The 27897-nt window shown below is 42.4% G+C and overlaps 2 protein-coding genes across 3 annotated transcripts in view; both read left to right on the top strand.

Moving 5' to 3' along the window:
• Positions 1-9874, top strand: part of LOC307266116 (forkhead box protein N3-like) — a 54970-nt gene extending 45096 nt beyond the window's left edge. Inside the window, exons 5-6 of the mRNA XM_080048036.1 lie at positions 4659-4767; positions 5893-9874. Of these exons, the coding sequence (XP_079904162.1) occupies positions 4659-4767; positions 5893-6445 (662 nt within the window). The 3' untranslated portion in view covers positions 6446-9874. The remainder of the gene's footprint in view (positions 1-4658; positions 4768-5892) is intronic.
• Positions 9875-14648: 4774 nt separating this feature from the next.
• Positions 14649-22330, top strand: gtf2a1 (general transcription factor IIA, 1). 2 transcript variants are annotated; one of them, XM_080047567.1, is made up of 10 exons: positions 14649-14855; positions 16573-16674; positions 17275-17479; positions 17648-17712; positions 18648-18723; positions 18875-18999; positions 19248-19352; positions 19673-19957; positions 20161-20250; positions 20556-22330. In XM_080047567.1, exons 1-10 carry the CDS (start codon positions 14826-14828, stop codon positions 20661-20663), a joined length of 1191 nt encoding a protein of 396 aa, XP_079903693.1. In that variant the 5' UTR covers positions 14649-14825; the 3' UTR covers positions 20664-22330. The 2 variants fall into 2 exon arrangements, with proteins under 2 accessions (XP_079903693.1, XP_079903692.1); XM_080047566.1 differs by having other exon boundaries at positions 18875-19017.
• Positions 22331-27897: the final 5567 nt, after the last annotated feature.

Below are 27897 nucleotides of genomic sequence, written 5' to 3'. Positions count from 1 at the left end.
AACAAGGGCGGCGGAGAATAAGTGTTATGCTGGTTAACATTCAGCTTGATATGACCCAAGTTGGTAGTCGTGTTTAAAATGCTCATTAAGTTACAGTTATTAAGTCTTTTTTTTTGTCCCAGGCAGCCAACCACTTAGTATCTCAACTGGAGTGTCGGATAGACAGGGCGGTTAGCCATCCAGTTAAACTGACAGCATTGTCAGCCCACCAGCAATCCAGCCAGTCCGTTAGACAACATTAGTATGCATACTGCCCTCAGACTCTGTACACAGTTTAACACACGGCAGACAAGCAGGCAGAAAGACATGGAGTTGGAGGGTGTGTGTGTGTGTGTGTCTGTGTGTGTTTTGACTGAGCGAGAGGCCACTTTCAAACGGTTGCGTTCTCAAGGACTGCTGGGAGTGACCTTTGAACTATTGGACTCTGTTTGTGTGACTTTAGTGAGTGAGTGAGTGTGTGTGTGTGTGTGTGTGTGTGTGTGTGAGTGTGTGTGTGTGTGTGTGTGTGTGTGTGTGTGTGTGTTGGTACTCGGTAACTGTCTGCTCCTCTCCTCCGCCAGCCCGTTCAGAGCTTGCAGCCTGCAGCGCCATGTGGAACTCATTTAGCAGGAGAGCAGAGGAGTGAGTGCGTCTATACGACACATGAGAGAGGGGAGGGAGGCCGAGGGCTTCTTGCTTTTGCTCGCCCTGGAAAACAGGCAGGCAGGGAGACGGGAGGAGATGTAGGAAGTAGACAGAAAGGCAGAGCAGCCGCTGAGCAGACAGAGGGAAAAGGAAGAAGAAGAAAAAAAAAGACAGACTAGAGGGTATTTTTTCTCTCAAGGAAAGAAAAAAAGGCAAAGATGCAGACACCTCTTCTTCTCTTCTGTATTTACATGTTTTTCTTCTCTTGTCTTGCTTTCTGCTTACATACAATCTGTGTGTTTTTTTTCTCTGTGTGTTTTTATTGCTAGGAGCTTTTAAAATTGCATTGCTCAATCTCAGAGAGTGAGAACAGGGCCGCGGGAGAGAGCAGCGCTGCCTGGCCTAGGCTCTGCCCCCCATGCTTGGTTTGTGTCACCTCATCTCCTTAGCATTGTGTGTTTCCCGGGCTGCGTGCACAGCCAGCCAAGGAGACATACATGAGTCACCGCTATACGTAGAATGACTGCCAGATCGATAAGAGGGAGATAGGGGAGAGGCGCGGGAGGAACGGAATTAGAAAGACAAAGAGACACAGGTTTGCTCAGGCATTCAAACAGCAAAAGCCAAGACGAGACAAGACACAAGAGGAGAGTTGTGTGCGTGTGCGTGCGTGTGCGTGTGTGTGTGTGTGTGTGTGTGTGTGTGTGTGTCGAGGGTAAACAGTGGTGGTCAGGAGTGTGTCGCTGAGCTATGAGAGGCCGTGTCAAACAGAGCTTGGAATTTCCTTTTCCTCTCTCTCTCTCTCTCTCTCGCTCTCTGCTTCTCTCTATCACTTTCTCTGCTGATGCATGATCTACCACTCTGTGGCATGTGGAAGGGGAGCCGTTGCTATGGCGACCCAAAGCCTGACTGGAGCGAGGTGGGGAAGGAGGGGTGGGTGCACACACACATCAATCCGGGGAGACCTAATGCACTGGCCCCACACACACACACATACACGGGCTAACACAACCGCATGGTGAGTGATCAAGATTATAAAAGAGACTCTGTGCAGGGACCTACTTATAAGGTTATGGAGAGCAGAGCTGGAGATACCAGGGGCAGAGCCACGCTAACTGGAGTCAATGAGATTACTTTAGACACAGCCGGGGAAAGGCTACAGAAACACGCCAACGATGGCTATAAACGACAAGCACATCTCATACTTCATCTGCGTGTTTGTGTGTGTGTGTGTGTTACAACATAAACCAAATATATGTTGTGGGTAGGGTTGTCTGGGAGGCCTCTCCATGACAACGTGTACGTTTTAATGAGCTTGCGGTTCCTTGGGCAAATTACATTTCTCCTCGTAGCATCAATCTTAAATTTACTGAAATCTCAAACAAGCAAAATAAGAAAAAACTTTCAAACCACAGTATATTGATGCTTTGGTAAATGTTTTTTTTTTTTTTAGGTTCACGCCTTAACAAATGCTGCTGTGGCAAACAAAGCAATCAGCGGGTCATCATTTGCGAAATGCAAACTGACCCCAGAGATGAAAATGACAGCTGTTTTAGTGAAACTGGGAGGACTGTGGTGAGCAGCCTGCCTTGAGTAATGAGAGCCTTTGGCTCAGATGTACACATACACACACATACTCACTTCTATTCTCATCTCTTCTCTTCTGCGACACAATAAAAATGTAGATGCGGATTCACAGCTGTGTGGAGTTGAAAGCATGCACATAGATCCCCCTCCTTGCCATAAAACAGTCCCAATGTTTGTAAAAAAAACGGAACCTTTGTCAAAACTTTAACCTTGATGGAAAGTCTGAAGTTGCGTAAGAAACACACTATTGTTCGGTTGGTTTTGGTGGAAGGCACTGAAGCGCTTTTTGTACTGAGGCATTGTTAGTCCTGAACCAGAAAATGTTCCAGTGTCAGGAATCCCTCTGGGCACACTGGAACCTAAAGTGAATTGCTTTCATTCGATTTCATCACAAGTTTAATTCTTAAAGTTGTCTTTTTCCAGTAGTCTACACATGAATCTAGTTCATCACGGCAAAGTGATATTCAGACATTTGAAAGGAATTGTACAACATTTTAGGGAACGTGCTCTTTCTGAGAGTTATAGGTATGTGTCATGTTATGTCTACTGTACGGTAAATACAAGGCTGGAGGTAGCAAGACTGTTAGTTTAGGCTTAGAGTAGAGACTGGGAGCAAGGGGAAATAGCTAATCTGGCTCTGTCCAAAAAAAACGTTCTGCATCATCGCATCTCCAAAACGTACTAATTACACATCATATATAGTTTATTTATAATTTGTCATCCTTGGCTAAACTTACCGGCTGATAGCTCTAGCTTCATATTTAATATACAGACATTACATTGGTATTGATCTTCTCTTACCAAGAAAGCGTAGAAAAGCATTTTTCCCAAAAAATGCCAAACTGTTGCTTAGATGTATTAAAAATCCCATACTGGAATGTGACTACAGTTCAGAGGAGATGCACTGACAGTGACTACAGCTTCTGGCTCTACTAGCTGTCACATTGGATTGGGAGCGTTGGTAAATGATGATCTTTCTGTCTCCAAATGGCTTGGAGTCCAGGCTTTGGGTGGGCCACTCGAGGACATTTAGGGATTTGTTCCAAAGCCAGTCCATGATGCCGGCCGGATATGTGGTTTCTGGGGTGTTGTGTTGCTGGAAGGTGAAACTTCGCACCCTCCTGTGGCGTTGTCTGCGAGAACCTTAGTGTATTTGGCTCCGTTTGTATGATGGTGATAAGCGGCACCTGGTTTTCGCCAGTTGAATTGCTTGGCTTTCAGACACGAGAATTCAATTTCTGTCTCATTAGATCAGAGAAAGCACTATTTGGTAAACTCCAGGTGGTTTGCCATATGCCTGTTCATTCAGCAGAGTAAAATGGCACTTAGATTGAGTGCTGTATGAGTCCTTCTGCTATGGCGTTTTTGCATTTTCTTTCAAAATTGGTTGGTCCGTCCATTGGGCCACTTTCGCCTACCAACACCATTTCTGCCTGGTTGCTGTTGACCAGATGGACAACTCTTGGATGAGTCTCGGCAGTTCCAAACTTCCTCCCCTTAATGATGGAGCCCTGCTGTGCTCCTGGGAACTTTGAATAGTTTAGCAATTCTTCTGCACTCTCTCCCAAATCCAAATCATTGGAGGTCTGCTGCACTTTCACTCTTTACTCTGCACTTTGGGATATGATCAAGAAGGCACATGTGTGCCTCTCAGATTCATCTCTAGAAATACTTTCAATTGAGAGTGCCACTGAAAATGAATGGTATTGGGCGGCAACTATTTAAATAATTGATCCTCTGTTTTAGTATTTTTTTTGTAAACAAATGTAATCAAATATGCCCCAAATTCTCTATTTCCATCCTCTTTAATATTATGAATATTTTTTAAATTTTCAACATATTCTATGTTATTTAACTGAATATTTTTGACTTTTGGTATCTTGTTCTGAAAAAAGCATTCAATTTGAATGAGCCAGCTTGGGCTTTCAGAAACTGTGATGTGAATCTTATGCTATTTACTTTAAGTGTCATGGCCAATCAAATACAAAAATAACCCACACAAGTGTTAGAAATCGGCCTAAAATCATACTTGAACACTTGCTTTGTGAGTGTTGAGCATGAGTTGTTACTAAGTGTTGAACAAGACAAATGTAATCATTACTCACAAATGATCAAATCTGGTGGTATCCCCCTTTTAAGTCCCATGCAGCCGCCTGCTGTTCGGCCCACGGCATCAGACTCGGCTTGATTTAGCCGAGCCCAGCGGTCGTTGGTAATTGAATGATTCGTAGCGGCCCTAACTCATTTATGACGCTTTCCTGCTCAATTGAACCTTGCCTTGCTCATCAATATCGCCCCGGTGGCCTCCTCAGACGGTCAGTGAATGCTCATCCAGACACTTCCTCTGTGTGGCCCTCCTGCTTTGGTACTGATTGGTGTGCTGCGTTGGACTAAACTTGCATGAATCTGTTTGTAACAGTTCCTGTGTCTGTCTTCCTCTCTTCTAGTTCCTCGTGGTGTGATCCAAAATGGCGCCCGTGTCAGGAGCCAGGCACTCTTCCCTGTGATAAGACCCCTGCCTGTAAGCCCCGTTGGGAGCAGAACCTCGGCCATTAGGTGGGTCAACTTTGCTACTAATGTCATGCAGGGCTTAACCATTCCCTCACAGACACACCCACATCTGCACATAGAACACACACACACACACACACACGCACACACACAAAACAGACCTCGCAAATTTTCCACTGATAGTTTACATAATTACATCTTTATTGTGTCCAAAGTCAGCTGCACTCACACGCTCGCCCGCTGCTTGGAACATTTTATCCAGGTGTGTTTATATAACGGTCTCTCTTTCTCTTTCTCTCTCACTCACACACACACATACTCACACACTAACAAACAGGTTTATTAGAGGGAGAGGCCTCGTGATTCAAAGAACATTCAGAGCATGCATGGACATGCACATTCATCATAGGAGCATAAGAGTATGATGGGCTGCGCCACATAATGAATTAAACATACCAGAAGTCTTGCTAAAGGTATGCAGTGAATATTTGATCACTGTAAGAGGTGCATGTTTTGCTTATAAGATATTAATATGCTAACCCCTTCATTCGGAGGGGAGAAAATGTCCGAGGGACAGGGCGCGCTGCTGAAGCTCCTTCTGATTTATCACTTGTCAGAATATACACCCCTGTCCTTTAACGCCTCACAGAGAGAAGTGTCTTCTGACTAATAGAGCCAAATATGGGGAGCAATATAATGTAGCGGCTGATGAATAGTGGACAGTGGCTAAATGGCCTTGCAGCAGAATCATCATTCTGTGGCATTCTGACTTTAAAGCTCACAAGGACCTTCATGTGCCGAGCAAGTTTCACAACCTCAGGGAGCACGAGAGCTGCACCAAACGCAGCCTGTCATTTGAAAAAATGCGTAGGCGGCGATCTGATAATGAGTTCATTTTTTTTTTTTGTAAAGAAAAAGCTGACTCTTTTTGGAGTTACGAGGTTTTAATGTGACCTGAGAAATATGCATATTAGGCCCTAGGGGGCTATTTTGACGGTGATAGATTATCAATTGAACTTTTTCTTTTTTTGGCTTTCCAGCCAATTTCAGAGCAAACTTGAGCTGCTTCAGTTTAAGTGAGGTATTTACAGGCAGGCCACCCGGGCTGCCATTGTGACATCCTTGGTAACAATCTTCTCTCCTTGCTCTGTGTCCTTGCCTTTCATACAGAGACTATCTAAGCCAAGGCCAGGACAGCCCATCCTGCTACTCTCCCCCGCCGTGCGGTGAGGACCAGCAGGACGACCACACCTACAGCACGGCCCAATCCCCCAGCAGGCTTAGCTCCTCCGAGGACAACGACCACTGCTGCCCCCTGGACGAAGACGACGACATCATCGCAGTGGAGATCCAGTCGGACGTCAAGCCCGAGCCGCGGGAGATCCCTCTGGACTCCCACGTCACCACTGCCTCCGCCTACATTTCCCAGCAGCCCCTGCGCGGACAAAGACGTAGTAGTAGTAGTTCGGGGGCGGGATCTGGGACTCTGGCGGGGAGCAGTATAGCCTGGACCAAAAGCCGAGCGCGCGGCATTAGCGACACGCTGCCGCTGAAGAAGCGGCGCGCGGCGGCGGTGGAGAAGCCGCCGGAGAGCGACGACGAGGAGATGAAGGAGGCGGCCGGGTCGCTGCTCCACCTGGCAGGAGTCAGAGCCTGCCTCAACAACATCACAAACCGCACCGCCAAGGGCCAGAAGGAGCAGAAAGAGGCCCTGAGAAACTAAAGACACACAAGTAGTACATAGAACATAGTCATGCAAAAACACACACACACACACACACACACACACACACACACACACACACACAGTATACAGCTCAAAGCACGCAAACACATACACAAAGACACACATGAACACACAGACACACTCACAACACACAAAATAGGTCAACAGGTAACGTTACTACAGCATTAGTCTCTCAACGGACACTTCTCATCTCCCTCTTATCTATCTGCAGGGCATTAGGTGAATCCTACTTATTTGTGGCAATATCAAAAATCTATGTTTTCCTACATGTTCAGCAACACTAACATCAATGGGTATTTCTCATGTGTCTTTGTTGTTTTTGTTGTTATAAAAAGGGGATGAAAGCCATAAAAAAGGAGCATGTTTTGTCTTTTAATTTGGACGAGTCGAAAAAAATACCACGACAAAACAGAATCACATTGAGGAGCGTGCGGTACACCGAACGCAGAAGATGGCTTGTTTGTCTTACCTGTTTGTTTCTATGTGAATCTGTAGCAATCTTGCGGCGATTGCCAGCAAAGACGACGGGGACAGGGGCCCATTTAACAGCACACAGAGCTCTCCGCGCTGCTCGCTGGCATCGCTCGCCTACAAACCACGAGCACAAATGTGAGACTGTGCCAAAGATAAGCGACCAGGTTGCTTCATGTAGCCGATACGACAGCTGACAAAAAAATAAAAAATAGAGAGAGGGAGGGAGAAAAGGCATAGAAGTGCAAGAAGAGCTATTGAGAATGACCCGAAGTGTCGAAATAATTGTAAAACCCAATGTGATATATATTCATGCACTTAAGATTATTTAACGCCACTTATAATAGAAGCATCATGGGTAAAGACATGCTTTATTTCAAGAGCACTCATAGTATTTAAGAATAGATATTTTAAAAATAAAAAAAAAGGTCATGTTTATCACCATAGAGACGGATAGTGTGCCGGGTCTGAGGCAATATCTCCTTCATTTTGTTGTTGTTGTTGCATAATGTAAACGTCCCTGAAACTTCCCCAGTCCTTCTGTCCATAGACGTAGACACCTGGTATAGACATGGTAGCTACCAGTAGCCGCCACACCTTCCTATTCATTTTGACAATGTCAAAGAACTATATACATAAACTGTGGGTTTTAGATTTCTGTTTGTGTCTGTTTACCCTCACTCTACCCTCATAAAGATATAAGCAATTTGTCCCATGTGGACAACTCTGTAAAAAGGTTAGAAAATATTTTATTTTTTTCCTTTCTTAATTGAAGCAATTTGACCTGCAGGACTTTCTCAGTTATATTGCATGGGTGCTTGTAAATAAGATAAAAAGCAAATCTTTTTTATTCAAAGATCATGTAAGATAAACAATGTATTTAGCATGAAGCATGACTTATTTTCATATAAACCTTGATCCTAGAGGAAAGAAAAAAAGTTTTGCCGCCAATTCTTATACCCGTGATTATATTGGATTTTTTGTCGTTTTGTTTGTTTGTTTGTTTCCTTGAATCTTTTGGGTTCTTAGTTTTTTTCTGAGCGGGCTTTCAAAGACACGTCTTCAGGGAGGAGTGTAAGAGATCACTCTGCAATGAGAGGCCCGAGGGTTCCACCCTCTGGGCTCCGGGTTCAGGCTATGTAGGCCAGCTCAATCACCTCTTAGGGGTGGGCTTCCGTCTTCTTCTGCCTGTACCGTGAGTTCTTAGGTGTTCAGTGTTAACCCCGGTGTTACTTCAGAACACATCTGTAGAGTGTGTGTGAGTTTTGTGTGCCCAGGAACACACACCCTTTAACATTGTGCCTGCCTGCCTGCCCTCAGTACCTCTGTTATCATGTCTACGACATGTTTTTGACAGAACGTTACCTGTCTTTATTTATAACAGTATTGTTTTTTTTCTTCCTGTGTGTAAACGTACATGTGTCCTTATTTTCCATCGGCATTTGTTCCGTGTGTATGTGTGGATCAAACGGGCATGGGAAACTTTGTAGGTGTCCTGAAATAACCTCATATCTCTATAAAAGGCTACTTGGGAGTTAAATCGAAAGAAGAATGTAGGAGATGGCATAAATGACAAAAAAAATATTTTTTAAATTAATTTACTTACAGTATTGACAACCCTTTGATTAAATGAACTACTTGCCGTTGTGGATGTCAAGCTTGCACAAAGTCCATCCCATAATTAAATCAAGAGCCCAATCTGGAGATCAGAGGTTGTTTGTTTTTTTTGTACAAGGTGTATGTGTATCTCACTTAAGGTCACAAGGACGGTGGTGAGCTTTGACATTTCTGCTTCTGAAGTGATATAGATACTGTGCTGCCATTATTCAGCATGCTCTTGCTGAAACAAAAATGAATTTAAGTATTAATTCCCCTCCAACCCAACACACACACACGCAGAAATGCGGCACGTATGAAAAGCAGCTTTGCAGGAGAAAACATTCGCCGGGTTTTAGTTGTAGCAGCAGAGTCGGACACCGTTTTGTTTAAGCTGTTCAGCGAGCCAAGCAGGCCAACAAATGCATGTCCTGTCCACTGGTACAGTCTTTTGCCACCTGTAGCATGCATCACTGGCTTTGCATTTTGTATGGTATCCATGCCGACATATTAACAAAAAGGCTAAAAGCAGACTCTGTCAGTGGTGTTGTCGTGTGCCATCCGTCTCTTGTCTGATATCTGTTTGAGTGCCCCCGCGGCCTGGGTCAAGCACTGCGCTGTATTTGCAGTAACAATCCACTGCTGTGGTGACTAATAACGTGTTCAGCTGGCATGAGGCATGTCGAGTGGGGGGAGAATGTGTTGCTTTAGCAACCACCCTTTTCCCCTCTGACTCACTCAGTGACATGCAGGAGAGATAAACGCCTGACCTACGAGTCCTGGAAAAAAAGCAACACATAGAATCAACCTGGGACATTTGAAAGCGAATGAAAAATACTTCACTGCCTGAAAAGACCCCTAAAACAAACCTGCCAAACATACAAGAAATAAAAGTTTGTTTGCCATTTTTTATTTGCTGATGTTTTTATGCGCATTTGCTGCTTGGTTTTCTCTCTCTTGACAAAGCTATCTAAAATACTGCCATTATTTTTCGGAGACTGTCTGAGCTGAGTATTGGAAAGCCATAGGTTAGAGATGTCAAAATGCAAAACTGTTATTGATCTGTGAGATGTGATGCAGAGTACACCCAGGTGTTGTTTTTTTTCAGTAACTGTTCAGTTTCTCTCCTTATTGTGCAATCATATTGCCAAAGAATGATTTCAAGACCTATCCCATCACTACATGTAAATATCAACGTTGTCCAATACCGTGGCAAAAAAATATATAAATGTTGTTTTATTTTGTTTTCCATTTTCTGAAAAACTGCAATGATGTTTATGTGATGTATTGTCTTCCAGTTGGTTGCAATAATAAAAAAAAAATACAAGTTGCAGATGATTAGTTTGGCTGTTCCTTTTGGATGGACATGGATCAAGCATGAATACCATAATCATTTTGTAGAACAATCACCACTACTGTTATGACATGTCTAATATAAGCACCACTTATAGGCATTTCATGTGGAACAGTAATTGAACTATTTTCCCCTCTCAAAACTCATAGCCTAGTTAAATATAGCCAGGGCTTACAAGAAAGAATAACACCCTTTTAACCCCCCCCCCCCTTTATTTTCATCATTTCAACATGCAACACAAACTACTGGTAAAGTGCTGGCTTCTTTGTGAGAGTGGAGACACTTTAATTGGCTCTCAAGGCTGACCCCAATCATTAACCTCACATATTCCCATCAACTAGGGTCTTATCATAATCAGGCCTCTTCCGCCAGTTAATTATTAATTTACTTATTCTAATCATTTAAGTTCAATACATCTGATTAGAGTCAAACTCGGGCCTCTCCCCCTTAGGGAAAGACGCAAAAGACTTATGTGCACCAAAGACTTCCTTGACGCCTTATCAATCTGAGTGGTGCCATTTTGGAGCCATGTGGCAGTAGAAGCCCATTCATAATTGAAGCCGAGACAGGCTTAATCTGGAGCCAGTGCCTCCCTGTGCAGCGCGCTCGCTCCCACCACCAACACAACTGGAGCTATAGCAGTTCCTCTGTTGCTATGCAACTACAGCAAAGGAAAGAGGGGGGTAGGGGGGGAGAAAAGTGTGCATTCTCCAGATCTTTAGAGGGCATCATGCTACTCAGTTACAGAGAGTGAGACTCAAAGGTAGCGCTGCCGTGCCTCAGATAATGCAGCAGTAGGCTATGTTTGATCCCAGCTCATAGTTTGAGAAAACACCACACTTTGTTTTAATTTTAATTTAATACATTTCTTTAGCCTATTCAAAGGAAAATGTTACAAGTGAATTCAGTAGCAAATTGTAGGACTGTCAGGTAGACCTATAATTTTCCCTGATTGAAAAAGATTAAATGAAGTAAGTTGCTGTGACATTCCATCTTTGAGGAGGCGGACTGAAGGGCTAAGTGGATTGATGCACGGAGAGCTGTGTGTTCCCCCTATCTATATCATCCATATCCACAGAATGACCAGTGAGGCAAGTTTCCATGGAGACAGAAGTGGCAGTAACGTTCACGTGTCAGCTTTCATTTAGCCTAGGCTACTGCAAAGCTTTATTGTTTTCAGATATTTCCCCCCTAATAATCAGGAGAGGTGTGTTCTCAAATTAAACACACAGAACCTATCGACGTGGTTTACCCAAAAAATGACTACCACCCCCACTTTGTTGAATTAATGTACAATAGGCGAGTTGCTTTCTACACATAGGCTAAGTGAATGGAGTGTGTGCGTGTGTGTGCGTGTGTGTATGTGTGTGTGTGTGTGTGTGTGTGTGTGTGTGTATACGCCATGTAATCAGAAAAGGAGCCTGTTGTCCTGGGTTCTGCTATGTGGTGGGATCACACTCTTGTGGCGGTGGGATGTTACTACATTAAAAAGTGCTATGAAACGTAAACAGAGCCACACAATGTTCCCTGTTAAATTAGCCTATAGGTCAGGATATAATTTGAATGGTAATGAATTAAATGGCAACCGCCAACTGCATTATAGAGCAGTTAGCTAAAATTAAAATGCCTTCTTCCTCCCAGTTCCATCAAAGTCGGACGTGTCTTGATGCTATTACACCAGTATTGTGGAGACTAAACTTTTCATCTCAGGTGCACACATTGAACCTGTAGGCATAGGTATGTGACAAACAAGTTACTCAAAGTTATCTCCGTGACACATTGTATCAAAGTCAGCCCCATGGTCCAAGAAGTAACCAGATCATTACATGTAGACTAAAAGACCAGCATTCAAAAAAAGTTCACTTCAATAAAGGAGAGAAACTTTAACAGCAAAAATGTACTTCAATAATAAAAGAAAACACATTATGCAGATGGATGACTGCCGTCACTTTCATAGGCCATTGCCAATATTATATTATTAAGTGACTTCATAAATGTGTAAGAAACAGTTATGTGGTACAAATAAAGTAACAGAAAATGGAAATACAACAACTTTAAAATTGTACACATGTCCTTGTCAGAACATTATCAACGACTTTTCTAAGTTTTAAGTATAGGCTATAGTTTAAGCATTCGGTTTAAGCAAAAAAAGGTTATTCTTTTCTGCTCAAAAATGCAATTGTGAAAAATAAATACAAATAGAATATTTAACTTGTAGAACCCTATTAGACAACAGTAGGAGACAACCCAAATGTAGAAATTATGCACAGCATATTTTCACAGTTATAATAGTAGTAGGCCTATATTTTGTATAATAGTATGTTTTATTGTATTTTTTTTTCTTTGCACCTCAAGACATATGCCCAAATAGAAAAGAAGCAGCAGCCTGCCCTACGGTGTGTATAAAGTGACTTGGGAAAAAAATCTCATGGTGATAAAAACATAGAACTGGGATTTCGTGTAACAGTGCCCCCTTCCTGCTCTGTCACCAGAATATGCTGCAATGTGTACTGTTTTAATCAGCGGTCCCCAAACTACGGCCCGCGGGCCGCTTTTTATTGGCCCGCGGCCGATTATAAAAATATAATGTAATATGGCCCTTTGAATTTTTTTTATTTATTTTTTTTGCATTTCTTAGTTAACCCACTAGTGCAGTAGCCTGGCTCCGCCCGCCCGCCTACTTCCGGCCAAATTTTATTTTCCCTTCAGTAGTCAGTCTGGGTGTACAGCCCATTTCCCAGTTTTGCCGGAGATTCGACAGCCGGTCCAATCAGCGAACAGAGCGAGTGGCTGAGAACGATGACTTCGAAGTCGCGCTCCAGTTTCAGTTGCCAGAAGCCGGCTCATGACACACGTGACGACCAAACGTTATGCGATTGGTTGGCTAATCCAGAGTGGCACTGGGCAGATCCAATAGTTTTAAACTTTAACAGACACCTGCCTCCATGAGTGAACGTTTGCCAATTACAGCACTGCCAGACCTTCTGTACAAATGAAATGAAGTACGATGGTCTGGTAGCACCAGGCTACTAGTGCAGGGGTGTCAAACACTGATTGATTGGCCCGTGGCACATTTTAAAAATATAATGTAATATGGCGCTTTTAATTTTTAAATAATTTAAATGCACTCATTATATTACAGAGAAATATGTCCCATAAAAGAAAATGAGCAACAAGCCCATCCCAGAGGACCCTGCATAATATTTTATTTTAAATTAATATTATTATGGAAAATCTATGCGTCCTTCTCCAATAGCTTCTAATTCATCTGACACAGGCAGAATCCCATTACAGAGACCACGCACTTGGTAGGACGCAGTCTCGCGGTCTATGAAGGCTATAGCCTATGAAGGCCGATTTTAAGGCCGGTTTTAAGGCCAACGAGCCTTGTTAAATGGGACGGTCTCCGCAGGTCTCCGTTTACAGGCATTTCCGGTTTGCGTAACAAGCCGTTACCTTGCGTGACGACTCGCCGCTCCTGTGCTGCCTAGCAACCCTGATTGCTGCCAACGGAGACAGCCCTGTCAATGGAGGAAAAAAGAAAAAGAAGTTGCCTACCAGACAAAAAGAAAAAAAAGTACAAGAAAAAAAGAAAGGAAGATAAAAGTTAAGAAGATGGAGCAACACGTTGCTGTTTTGTTATTTTTTATTTTATTTTATGCCATCTCTGAAAAAAACGCAATGAATCCTGGGATATGTTGGGCCACGAAGGATACATCTGATGCAGCCTTCAAAACCGTGAAACGAAGGCTGCATTTCTTGGCCGCATATGAGGAGCCTTGCAAGGAACCTTGCAAACGGGACAGCCTTTGCGCCGCTATGACGCAATCGGTCTTCAAATGCAGCCTACGTAGGGTGCAACCCCTGAATCAAGACACAGCCACAGTGTCTCCATTTTTTTCATACAAAATTCTTCAGATTTAACCTCTTAATTTCCCTCTCAAAGTGCACCAGATTCATGCATTTCGCTTTAAAAACTTTAAAAAATCTCCCGGGGGGGCATACCCCCGGACTCCCCTAGGAGGGTCGGGACCTCGGCTGGATACTATTTTCACCCTGCTGGACATTGGACGCAAAGGCAGAAAACACTGGGTGTATCATTGGCATATAAACAAGAGGGGAAATGTGTCTGTTTAATGTGCAAGGAAAGTGTTGCCGTGAAGAAGGATTACAATTTACGAAGACACTATGAAACTAAACATCAGAGCAGCTACATGTCCTAATAAATGTGTTATTTTTGCAAAGTGGCCCGGCCCTTTGTAGATTTTTCTTTATGTGGCCCTCAGTGAAAAAAGTTTTGAGACCCCTGGTTTTAATCAATTGCTTTGTCTCACTAAACACTAGCCTATATAAAAGTCCCATAGCTTAAGCAGGAAACCAGTTTCCTTTACATTGTTTAGGCCAATTTGTTTAACAAATTCAATATGTAGCCTACTCTAGTCCTCCGTATTGTTGGGCCTACAATTATCTGCTAGTGTGTGGAGAGAATGGCTCCTGGCTGGAACACCGTGTTTAATTCTGTAAATAGGTCACAATATTTGCAGCTGGCCTTGTACAATCAACACGATCAGTGAGCATTACAAAACGAATGCGTTTAAATTCCACTCACCCCATTTAAACTACATTTCCCGGCAGGTGGCGAATTGATTCGTCATCATACCTCGCACGAAATCTCGCGATACATGTGGATTGACCCTGCCCTATGTCTCGCGCACTCGCAGCTCCATCGCTCAGTATATAAAGCAGGACAACGACGGAAGGCGGACGGCTGGGGAGTCGCAGCCCGGGATTGTAAATAAGACCGTTAAAACTGTGTTTTATTTACAAAAGTAATGCCGGCTGTTTAAAATATCTTTCCCAGCTGTTTTAATTAATTTTTTGTAATTTTTGGCTCTATTTCTCGCCTATTCCGTGTGGTTTTACACTACGCATGTAATGGCGAGCTCGGCTAACTCGAACCCAGTGGTAAGGATCAATCTCTAAGGACTGTCAGCGGGGGAAATGGGGGTAAAGATAATGGACATCTTTCGAAGAGCTGGTTTAATTTGTTTCAGTACAATGAATGTGCTTTAACAAACGTCACTGTTATATCAAATAAAATGAATAATTAGATTAAGTCAATCGGCCATTCTTGTCAGTTTTCGAAACTAGATTTTTCTTTCAAATAGAACCATATGGAAGGAGTAGTAATGGCTATTTTTTTTTTTTAAATGAAGAGTAGTTGCAAGTGAGAATTGTGCAGAAGTTCAGGTTTATAGCCATTAAAACGCCGTTTTGAAGTTGTGGACTGTTTTCTACGGTCTCAGTAGTGAATTCAACAGTGTCTCAAGCTTATTGTGTTTGGATACATTAATTTAAAACATGAATTATCGGTATTTGGTGTTTTTGCTTATACTTCAGTAGGGTCCAGAGCAATGCTTGTGTCGATGAGTCGTAGTATAAACGGTAAATATAGACAAAGTGGTTATTTAGCTTACTTTACTAAATGCAGATGTACGCAAAGCACCTCGCCATCACCAACTGCGACTGATTTAAGCTTGTTTATGGAAAATTAAAGTCTTTTTAGCCGAAAGTCGTCACTGCTCAGTCTCTAATGCCTCCTCATTGTCCACCATTCCACGACCAGGAGGCATGGTAGCCGTCCCAAACCAACACCTTCTTTACCCATCTCATAACAAATCCCTCCCGCTCCCCGCCGAAAAGGCCATATTAACTAGTCAAAGATGAGCACCCATGAGACCTTAAAGCGAAAATATCCTTCACATTCCGCCACATAATGTTCGATATATGTGGGCCGTCGTGCTCGCAGGTCGCTGCTCCGTAAAATGGCTTCCACGTCTGCTCTCGCTCCGCTTCTGGACCTCCTCCTTTCTGCTGCCTGGTTTTATACCGCCATATTGGCTCTCTAATATAGACTGTGCGGGATGGGAAGGTGCTACTCGACGCTACGTCACCGGCTCTACATATACACACCAGACTGAGCTTTAAATAGTGGAGGAGCAGGCAGGCCGAGGGGGAGGGAAGGAAAAGGAAAGACCGAGGTCCATTCTGCGGACATTGGGGGACAATGCAGCGCGGTGGCCTGTGTCTCTCGGTTTTATCTGTACAATGTACCGTTTTCTTACGGCGCTGAACTGCGACTTATGTGTCGACGTTAACCTTTTTAAACAGCATGTGTTGGTTTGAGCAAAGCGCTCCACGGTGTCCCGGGGGATATGTCGTATAGACTAGACAGACGTATAGACCCTGTTTATACGGATTAGCTAAACAAGCCACACAGTAGGCTACCGTTCATACATTATAGCTAGAGCCCAGGGATAATTCTGCATGGGTCAGTTAGGGTAGGCTACCTATATAGGCTACACAGCTATGATACAATATATAACCATATTGTACTTATTTATGCTTATTTGGCCAGGCATAATGTAAGGTAGCATGGGCTGTTGTACTTGGTGGTACAGTAACTGTGAAGCATTAGTACATTAGTAACTGATGTCTTCTTACTAAGTATATTCCTAAATATCACATACCACACTATCTATGTAGAAGTCAGTGCTGCCAGCCATTGGTAAACACTGATCATATGATATATATATATTTTGTTTTGTTTCATTGACAAAGTGTAAGTGCCTTCTTAAGCAACAGTGATGCAATGTGTTTTTTTGTGCTTGCTTCCTCATAGCCTAAACTATATAAGTCTGTGATTGAGGATGTGATCAACGAGGTGAGAGAGCTGTTCCTGGATGAGGGGGTGGATGAGCAAGTGCTTTTGGAGCTGAAAACGGTAACTGTCAGCGGCATTATTGTTCCTGTGTTTATCCGCTAAAGGGAAAATATCACCAATGCATCATCCTGTATTTCACTGTAGTGTGTAGGAACCAGCTGGTGTCACGCTTTTGTTATATATTTTTTTAAATGTGAGCTACTTATTTGGGAATTTCCCTCATCAAGTAATGAATTGATTTGTTGTCTGAATGAAAGCGGAACATAATAAAACATTACTAAAACTGGGAAAACCCATGTTGGAACAATATAAAACAAACTCTAAATGTACAACTAAATGTATGTACAACTACCAGATACGCATTGTGTCACACACTAGACAGGAGGGTGTTAGTTGTAAAACTAGTGTCTGGTATTACGTTTACGGTGCCCACCATCTCTACCATTGTGTCCTTGAGCAAGGCAAATAACCCCAAAACTGCTCCAGGGGTGCTGTGCTATGGCTGACCCTGCAAGAGGACCCCCTCTGAAGTGTGGTGTCTTGAGAGGGTATATGCGAAAAGACAAATTTCAATGTTGCCTTGTCTTTGACAAATAAAAGCAACTTAACTTAATGGTTCCTTTCTACCACTCTCCTCTCTCTCTCTGTCTGATGCCTCAGCTATGGGAAAACAAGCTGTTGCAGTCGAAGGCAGTGGAGGGCTTCCACACAGAGGAGCAAGCCGCCCTGCAGGCCGCGGCGCAGCACCACCAGCAGCAGCAGCAGGTGCAGCAGGTTCAGCAGATCCAACAGGTTCAGCAGGTCAACCAGCCAACACAACAGCAAGTCATCCTGCCCCCCCAGCAGCAGCAAGGTCGGCCCGGGGGTAAATAACACAAAACATCTCTACGCACTATACAAATGGACATTTGAATAAGTCATATTAGGGAAATTGAACAACTTCAAGATTATAAACAAAAGATTTCACAGACCCTTTTTAGCTGTTTTCCAGCATGTTATTATGTTATGACCGACACCCTGTTTCTCTTAACAGCTCCCCAGCAGCAAGTCATTGTTCAGGATTCCAAGATTCTACAGCACATGAGTGCAACGGGGATGGTGAGTAGATGATGTAAACTTAAAAAAATAAAATTTGCATTCTGTGCTTCGATGAAAAATAGTATTTGCCATTTGGCAATCAATGACCGATTCTAACTACAGATGGTTATATGCTCACAGCTATAATATCACATATATTCCTGTGTGTAGCTGCTCTTTGAGCAAACATATTTGATGTGTTCACTGAATAGTTTTCACACCAAAAAGAGGTGTTTGTGAGTCTACAGTGGCAGCAGCACTTCCTCATTCAGTTAGTCTTATTTTGTTGCAGTGCGACTTCAACCTCACAAACTTAAAAGCGCTCGAGCAAGAATAGTAGCTAGTAGTTACTAGCCAGCCAAAAAGAGAGCTACAGTAGAGATAAAGCCAGTGATTAAACATCCTCTTATGTGCTCCTTTTGTGTCTTCCACACACTGACAAGCACACCAATCACCTCATCAGTTTTAATTTGGCACAGTGGAGTGTCAGGTCCTTCAAGTTCTTCCGTCTCCAAACAACACTTGTGTTAAGCAAGCCATCTGTTAATGTAACAGCTCACTGATAATTAAAACCAAAAAAAAAAAACTTTTTTTAAAGCTTCACTTGCAAAGTTCTAACCTTTGACTATCAAACCTGGCTGTGACAGCTGAAGGAATATGAATATTTGCACTATAAATGTGAAGTGCTGTATTTCATATAAACAGTTTCTAGATAAATGTTTTCTTAAACAAACGTAAATGCCTTTGTGTGTGTACTTGCTGTGTATTTCTATTGACCCCTATAGAGCATCTACACATTACACCTGGACAATGTGGTTTCCCTCTCTCTTGAACCATGGCACCATGCTTCAGGCTATATTGAGATTTGTTGGGCCTTTGGACTTGTGGACTGAGAGTGCACCTCACTACATTGTTTCAATCAGTCTTAAATGTGTGTTGTCCTTTTTGTCCTCTAGAGTGCAGCAGCTACCGCTGCAACCCTTGCATTGCCCACAGGGGTCACCCCATACCAACAGCTCATCACCAGCCAAGGTAAAGCACTTACACATGTTTGACAAAGCAGCAGATTGTGAAGACTTCTAATTCAACACTCTTACTGTTGTAATACATTATCTGCTCTGAGCTGTAGCAGTAGACTGGGCACTTTGACAGCACTGACAGCGTTCCTGTGTTGTGTCCTCAGGTCAGATCCTACAGGTGGTGCGTGCTGCTAATGGGGCTCAGTACATCATTCAGCAGCCCCAGCAGCAGATCCTCCTGCAGCAGCAGATGCAGCCTGGCGGCGTGCAGGCGCCGGTTATACAGCAGGTACGCCCGATTACACAGGTAGGAACACCTAGCCCTGGTACACGGAGGCAGAGTCTCTGAATAATACATAAAGAATGGCTCGGAAGTGTAATTTGGCTGTATGTGTTTTTGTTTAGTCTAACACAATCAAGAGCTCATTATAATAATTGACTTTCTATCTTTAAAAATTAATCAACAGCACAGTGCTACTGCTTTAATACAATAATATTTATCCTTGAGGTTTTTTAAACTGTTTACTGTCTATCCAGGTCCTGGCCCCACTGCAGGGAGGCATGCCCCAGCAAACAGGAGTCATCATTCAGCCGCAGCAGATTGTCTTAGCTTCAGGAAACAAAGTCCAAAGCAATGCACAGGTCAGCACTTCTTCAACTACCTCATTAGCATTTTTACTGCTCCTTACTTAAATACACATTTTTGGTTATGTTCTCACTGTGTTTACTGCCTCTTTTTTTGATTTGTCAAAAAATACATTATATTCAGGACTGAAGTACATGAAGTGTTTTGATATTATCCTTACTATTCACAAAAAGTTGGACAGAAAGATTGATTGTAGAATTGTAATTTATTTTCTCCATATTTTTTTAATTACACACATATACAAACTAAATAAAACCTCTTAAATAGCTAATCAAATAAATCTGTTTCTTTCTGGGCTCTTCTCCCACAACACTAGGTGATGCAGGCTGCAGCTATGGCTTCGCAGTCCGGTCAGGCAGCGACAGCCGCTCAGGTGCAGCAGGTTCAGCAGATGCAGCAGATGCAGCAGGCCCAGGGCGCAGCTGCACCACAGGCCCAGGCCCAGGCTCAGGCTCAGGCCCAGCAGCCTCCCATCATGCTGCAGGTGGACGGCGCCGGAGACACTTCCTCAGATGAGGACGAGGATGAGGAGGAGGAGTACGACGAAGATGAAGAGGAGGAGAAGGACAAGGACGGGGGAGAGGACGGGCAGGTTGAAGAGGTGGGCACCGGCATGGAGGAAGCAAAAAAAACAGTGAAATGTGAAGTCAAACATCATTTATTACTGTTTTCTCCTACGACATGATCCAAGGGATGTTTTAGCTTGTTTCAGCTGTGAGTCTTAATGTTGTATAGACAGAGACTTTTGGACCATGTCTTGAACAGTTAACATATTTGAACTTGTTGGTTTGGTTCCCTCGTCAGGAGCCACTGAACAGTGAGGATGATGTCAGTGACGAGGAGGACCAGGAGCTGTTTGATACAGAGAATGTAGTGGTGTGCCAATATGACAAGGTAAGGAATTACCTTTGAAGCTGTTTATGTTGATCCCGAAGCCTTTAAATTATTTTTTTGCATCTGTAAATCATTTTACTCTGGAACATCACACTTATAGGCTGACACTGACACTGTGACGCTTATGAGGAAGTATTTTTGAACGCTGGCGAATAGAATATCGCAGACTAAGTGCATGTGTCTGGCTGAGTCTTCTGTGTGCTAGGTTAAAGACATTAAGAGACTTGTGTCCACTGTGAAATGAAACACTGTTCCATCTGTGTTTGACGCCCACAACGTTCATTTCCCTCATTTTACTCCACCAGATTCACAGAAGTAAGAACAAATGGAAATTCCACCTGAAGGACGGGATTATGAATCTGAACGGGAGAGACTATGTCTTCTCCAAAGCCATTGGGGATGCCGAATGGTGAAGTCGAATGAACAAAACAAAAACACAGACAGAGCCACATGAGCAGGAGGAACTCTTAACTCCTTCTATCCAGTTAACAGACATTTCAATATCCTTCCATATCCTGTGACTGGATTGATTTCAGGAAACTTAAGGAGTCTTTGAGAACTCTGACAAAACCCAAAGGACTGAGGTACCGTACAAACCTGGGTGTGGTTAAAAAAGAAAGAAAAAAACAGTCTACTAGCCTTGCTGGGATGAGAAACCTACAGGGGGTAGGGAAAGCCTGTGAGAAGAGTGATCTTTCTCCTTTTTTTTGTTTTTGCTTCTACCGGGCTTTTCTAGCTGTTTTATCCATGCAAGAAATTCACACACATGGGAAAGTAAGCATTTTACGTCATACAGGTGTAGTGGACCAGGGTGACCTGACCTGCCCCGCCACAGGAGGTCAGAGGTCATTCATTATAACCCCGTAGATGAGAAAAAACACACCTTCATGATGCACTGTAGTCGGTTGACTGGATCGACTCGTGTCTACATTTAGGTCTAAACTTTTAGTGCCACCAGTCAAGATCGCTGCCTTTTTAGAACGGCCAGAATCCCCTTTTTTGGCTTCAAATTTTTTTTGTTCATGGATCATAATCCTGTCACAATTCATGTTTATATAAATGGTGCTCCAGAATGTTTTATGTAGTTAACAACCTGTTATTGTTTTAATTTTTTTTTAAATAAATGTGTTAAATGAAGGGTTAAGACAAAGAAGATAAAATACATTAATCCTATAATATTAAAAAGTAGTTGTTTGAAGGCTTTTTTTTCTTCTTCTTTTAAAAAAAAAATCTTCTAAGGAGTGCTGAATCCAAAAAATACTGGCCATTTCCTCATCTGCTTTTCTGGAGCTTCATTCCATCTCTATCCCAAAAGTTGAGGAAAAAAGGAAGAGCAGATCTAACTATTTTAAGAATTGTACAAAAATGTCCCTTCAGTGTGTCTTCTTTGCTCTTATTTTAGTTCTCTGCAGCCGTCTGAAAATTTGCACTGTCGGTTTATCAATGTGTCGTGAAGGCAGTCAGTCAAATTAATCAATAGCCACAGCGTGCTCTGTTCTGTCTGTCTGTGTGAGTGAGAGTGGGAGAGACTGACAGTGACTGACTGTACAGGCATTCGGTGTGAGTGTGTGTGTGTGTGTGTGTGTGTGTGTGTGTGTGTGTGTGTGTGTGTGTTTGTGTTGTCACAGCTTTTCTCTTGAAATGTATTAGTTTTTTTTCTTGCACACCCCATAATCTTAAAATGTCACAGCTGAAACAGTAACTTTTTTTCTTTTATTTTTTTGGCCGGGGCAGGATAGTTTCTCCTTTTTATTTTATTATTTTTCTATTTATTCCTGAAAGTTCATGTAATGTTCTAATTTGAGAGGATGGAAGGCCGCACCAAACTGTGCTCTTATAATCTAATAAGTGTTCCTTTTCTTCTTCTTTTTTTCTTCTGCTGGCTGGACAAAGCTTCACAACGCTGTGTTCCAAATCATTTCGTCCACCATATGTTCTCCTGTGCTTTCATTTTATTCATGAATTTTAAATGAAAATATTTTCTATCGAAGTGAGTTGAACTCGGGGGGCCGTGTGTTTCTCTGCAGTTTGTTTTAGTGCCCCTGTTGCAGCAATTTGAAATAAAGTACATGTTTTTTGACTGTTGTGTAGATTCCGTTGTTTGGATCCATAGAGTTGAATGTTTTAAAGAACCCCAATTAACACCAAGGAAGGATAACATCACCGATTGAGACCCAAGAAGGTAAAAAACTAAGTGTATGTTGTTACATTTTCACATATTAGCTTAATTGAACAAACTAATGTCCCACTCAAATAACAAATGTGTAAAATGTGTCAGGAAATTTCAAACACATTTCCAACTTTAGCACTGTTAAAACATAAAATCACCAAGATCTTCCTGGATTATCAGGGCAGCATTCAGTAGTGCTTTATGGTTATAGGCCCAATAAAAATCAGTTAGCTCATAGTTGCTAATGTATTTTATGTTCATCTCTATTGTTGAATGTTGCATGTGCCTTTTTTTCCCCTGATTTTCAATATTCACAAATAGATGAGTTATTAAAATGTGTAGCCTATTCTCTGCTTTCTAATCCTTTTGTTGGGAGTGTTCTAGATGCTGTTCACAAAAAAAGAATTGTATTCATTAAACTTTTTAATTAAAGCAAGTTTGGAACAACTCAGAAGGCAATGCTTTGAATGCATGAAGTTGTCTTTTCCAAAGTAAAGGCACACTTCATTTTTGTTTGGTCCCAATTTAAAAAGAACACATTGTAAACAAAACCATTCATTAGGCCAGCTATTTCATCTATTTATCCTTTACTTCTAGCTAACTCTAGTCTATTAAAATTACCAGCTAACCTACTTATAGCAATTTCACCCGCTTAGCTTAGCTTTTTGCTAACTATTTCAAATGTTTATCCAATACGTATAACTAATAAACGGTGTATCCTTTACTATTGGTTATTTCTACCATTATTTTTTTTTAAATCATTACTAGTACATTACCGAACATAACTCTTTTAGCAGTTTTATCAACTTTGCTAACTTACCCCTTAAGTTTATGTTTACACATTACTTTTAGCTAACTATTTAAACTAAGCTACATTTCACTTCTTTATTTGGTAAGCTACCTTAGCTTAACGGTTTGGACGTACAGTATAGCCTACTTTCCCTTGGCAGACTTTACACAATCTTGCAACCTGTATGTTCCAAGTATTGTAGCTGACCCAATATATGTGTACATATTATTTAATAGTATAATTAATACCTGACCTCAACCCACGTTGAACACTTGTGGGATCAGCTAGGGTGCGCTTGTCGTGCCAGAGTGACCAACACAACCACATTTGCCTTCCGACAAATGTTGAATAATGGGATGACATCCCACAGTAATGTGTGACCAAGGTGGTGACTATATGGTTCTTCCACATGCTACTGAGGCCCCTGTTTGTATGAATACATTTTAAAGTTGCCAATATGTCTTGTTTCTTCTGACTTCAATCATCCAATCAAAAAAAACGACACCAAACAAGAGTCAATAGCAGAATAAGCTGTTTGGCATTGGTAGAGAAGATTTGTCAAGTTTTTCATGGGCGCAACCCACATACTCACTATACTGCTCATCCCACAAATGCATTTCCCTTACAAATGTGGCACCATTTAAAAGGGAAATGAACAGGCTTTCCAACGGTATAAGATTAATTGCCAATAAGCTTTCTAATAAAATAAATACTCGACCAAACACAAATTTCCTTACTTTTTGTACCTCCCTCCCTTTTTTTTATTTTATTTTTTTTTACCTTTATTTATACAGGTAAATCCCATTGAGACCGGAGACTCTTTTGCAAGGGAGACCTGTTTTCCTTTCCCACGTTACCATTCACACACACATTCATACACCGATAGCAGGCTAACTATCGACATTCACACGAGGCAAGGTGGGTGAAGTGTCTTGCCCAAGGACACAACAACCATGACACAGGTGGCAGGGCGGGGATCGAACCTCCAACCCTTTGATCATCAGCCGACCCGCTCTACCACCTGAGCCACAGTCGCCCCCATGGAGCCCTGCTGTTAATCACTTCCCTACCACATTTGATGCAAAGTGGACATGTAAGAGCCATAATCGGCCCCAGTCCGTCTACAATCCCACTTTTCAAGCTATATAATCCAACGTCTAAATCGCTGTATGCACAGCATGAGCGTTCTCCCCGCCTTGCCTCTAATTCCTACCCAAAGTTGTACAATCCCTATGTATTTTACCTTGTGGGTAATTATGAGATAAAGGTGTGGTGCTGTCTGGGATTAAAGTTAAATCATAAACTACATGGAGGTTTAGCCATTGATTGTAAATGGATTTGAGGCAGGCTGTCACTTCTACAGCATATCACGCTTCACAAAGACTCATTCAGCCCTTGAACAGACATTGTAGAGGAAGAATGTATCCCTGGCTGCTTCTGATGAAGTGGGGCCTGTTGATACTCCTGGGCACTCAGACATAAGAGCCTGGGCTGCTGGCGAATGAGGCTTATAATGAGGCCCCGGAGATGTCTAGCTAAGACTCTATAGCTTTCTCATGCTCACCAGCCAACTGATGCTGATGCCAATCAGCTGCATGGCAAAATAGAGTTTGTATGCTACAGTGAAATGTAGTAGCCAGGCTTGTTGGCTGTGGCATCTAAAGTTTACCGTAGTCTCAGAAAAAGCTCCGTGGGACAAAGAACCTCTATCCACTTCTAATGGAGATTCCTCATTTCCTGGTTTTTCCTCAATTGTGTCATGCCTTTTACAGTGTCCCGTAACGAATATAGCGTATATATGACAGTAAGAGGTCACACATTTCCCAGCAAGAAAAGCACAGGTGTAAACAATAAAATTATGAATGAAGGCTGAGTTCCATATAGCTGCTTCTGTTTTTGGCTGTTGGTATTGTTGTGCGCATCAAGACTCGTTGCCAATTCGAGTCATAATAATCTCAAGTCAAAGGGCAATAAGTGAAAAAACAAATAACGTTCTTCTCATTAAAGTGAAGATGGAAGTCTTTCTTGATTTTGTCAAGTCTAAAGGTTGTAGTAGGCTACAAATGAAGTGCTTGTTGAATGGTCAAACAATGTCTGAGCTATCCTTCCCCAACACATTTACTATATCAGAGGTAACCCTACTTCACAAAGGACTTAAGCAGGTGTGTTGAGATGCATGCAAAGAAGGTAAGCACAATGATACTCTGACTCTTGTGAAACTGACTGCAACACTAGTAATGCTTTAGAGGAAACACAAACTTGTGCACAGTTATCCCCTTATTTGAATGATGATAGCATCTTGTTCCGCCTTCGAGCGTGCATGGTTCGCTTGGAACAGCTTTAAACACATCTGCCTTTAGACGTGATCGTGATTCGGAAACCAAATCATACAACAAAATAGTTGTTTTGACTATACCCTAGCCACCAGATTTGCGTATTGAATCTGACTCAAGTCCAAGCTGTGTCGAGTGAATGAAGCCCACACCTCTACTGATCAGTCACAGGTTCTTGAGGAAAAAGAGAATATGCAGAAAGTGGTGAACAATCATCAAACATTGAGTTGCAAAGACTTTATTTTTAGGCGTTTAGTAAAGTCTTTTTTTCCTGTGTGTGTATTTAATGTACAATATTATTTTGGATTAGTCATTTTGGCCGCATGCCATGCACTCCCCCTTGGCAATGCTAATGAGTTTGTAATGCCAAGACGTCCACACGAATAGATAATCACAGAGTGGGAGGCTTATTTTTCTGGCACAGATGTAGATCGTCAAAGGATCAACTGCAGGCAGCAGAACTCTTTGACTACATTTTATAGTAAAAGCTATGGTGCGTAACTTCTGTTGCCCCCATGAGATGAGCAATTCTGTGGAATTACAGCAACACTGTCGGCGCATCGTGCATGGATTGTGTACCTTCTGTTGTACGTCAAGGTTTTTTCTTAGCAGTAGAATAAACAACCAAAACATTTCTCGAATACTTCTTGGGATATATCTGAGCTCCTGCACCAGTGTTGGGGGGCGACACAAGTTCTTTAACACTGCCATACCGAGAATTACAGAGAGTTCTGTGCAGCTGATAGGCGTAATTAACTTTTTGTTAACTCGTTTGGCAATGGCTTGAATGCAACCATCATTATGAAAAAGTTGCGCACTATAGCTTTAAGATGAGTAGAACAACTTTTAGAACACAGGGACACATGTTGTCACAGACTCAGACTTTGCGTTTCGCTCTAGAAACCATTCAAGAGTTTTCTGTGAGAGAGATGAACTTGACTCTTGAAGAGGACCGTCCATACCTACTAGCCCATGGAGCAGTGTAGGGTGTGACGTCATAAATGAAGGGATTTTATGTTCCTAGGAACAAGAGCTGGATGGTTACTTGAAGACTTTGACCTCCTCCGAGCATTCGAGGCTGTTTTAAATCTCCTGACTGAGACTTCGGTTTCTCTGTTCAGTCCTTCTCACGATTTGTTTCCAACTGTATTGTAGTTTAGCAACCCAATCTGGTGTTGGTGCATTGTCAGGTCCTGCCCTGCTTATTTAACGGAACAGCTCAGAGATGGGTTTATTTGAAATACCGGGATAGGAACGATCGGGGAAGGCCTGAGAACCAGCAGCATGAAGAATGTCAAAATAAATCCAATCGGACACTCGATCGGTTCATTTGGCAATTTTTGTCTATTGGTTAGGTTGTGAAACTACTTCCTCACAGCCCACAATTATCTGATATTTTGTATGATAACTCTGGTGGCTATGAAAAAAAAACACTTGACAATTCCATGAATCCTATAAGTGGTGGGTATAGTTTCAGAGGCAGATATATGTCACCACCCCCCGGGCTATTGGTCTTCACCCAGTCACCCCAACAAATGGGCAGCAATTTTGACTTTGATCAACCTTGACGTGTACACACTTGTGAAACAAGTATGAACTGTGAGTTAACATTAACTGGCAGTGGAAGGGAGGAGGCCCTCACAAACACAGCCAGGCACATCATGCTCCAGCTCTGTGTTCTTAACATTCGGAAGGGTCCACACGGGATTGTTGTTAATGGGTGTTTGGATGAGATGGACAAGAAGCTGTGGAAAACATTCAGCTGAAAATGATGTCTTGTTAGTCTGTTTGGAATTTTACAGCGTGAGTCAAGTCTGGAACAAAGCGAGCAGATGCCACACTCAATTTTTTAAACTTTAAAACTAGAAATCCATCCAGTTTTGAGGTTTGAATCATTTTAAACTCACTGGTGCTTTGAGAGCGCATTCGTGTCATATAGAGCTCGGAATGCTGTACTATATTTTTCGTAATGACACAAACTGTCCAGCAGTATGGTCAAGGATCTTCACGCCGACTCTGAAAGCAAAATTAAAAAAGGTCTGAAATGATCCCTCTTTCTTGGAAAGCCTCCCAGTTCATCTGTATGTTTCCTTGAAAAAATGTCACCCAGCAGATGAAATGCTAACCAGATGTTAAGCCGCCATTGGCAGAGGGTGTCCTTTAACTCATAATGGTTCAATATCACACAAGTTGCAGCGGTGCAGCTCACACATGTCTCTGCTGTATTTGCTTTAGGCTCTCCCGGTGAAGGCAAAGCTATCTCTGCTGATTGCATAAGTCACTTGTTTCCGTAAGAGGATGGAAAAATATCACGATCATGTTAGAAAAACAACCATGACATTCCAAAGGAGAGG

The sequence above is a fragment of the Ammodytes marinus genome (assembly GCF_949987685.1).
Source record: "Ammodytes marinus genome assembly, chromosome: 19".
NCBI lineage: Eukaryota > Metazoa > Chordata > Actinopteri > Uranoscopiformes > Ammodytidae > Ammodytes > Ammodytes marinus.
This window is presented reverse-complemented; position numbering and strand designations above follow the sequence as displayed.

Excerpts from the sequence above, each read along its gene's own strand:
- gtf2a1 (XM_080047566.1), top strand. The coding sequence starts at position 14,826 with ATGGCGAGCTCGGCTAACTCGAACCCAGTG. Across the intron at positions 14,856-16,572 it reads CGGCTAACTCGAACCCAGTG|CCTAAACTATATAAGTCTGT; the intron begins GTAAGGATCAAT and ends GCTTCCTCATAG. Across the intron at positions 17,480-17,647 it reads GCAGCAAGGTCGGCCCGGGG|CTCCCCAGCAGCAAGTCATT; the intron begins GTAAATAACACA and ends TTCTCTTAACAG.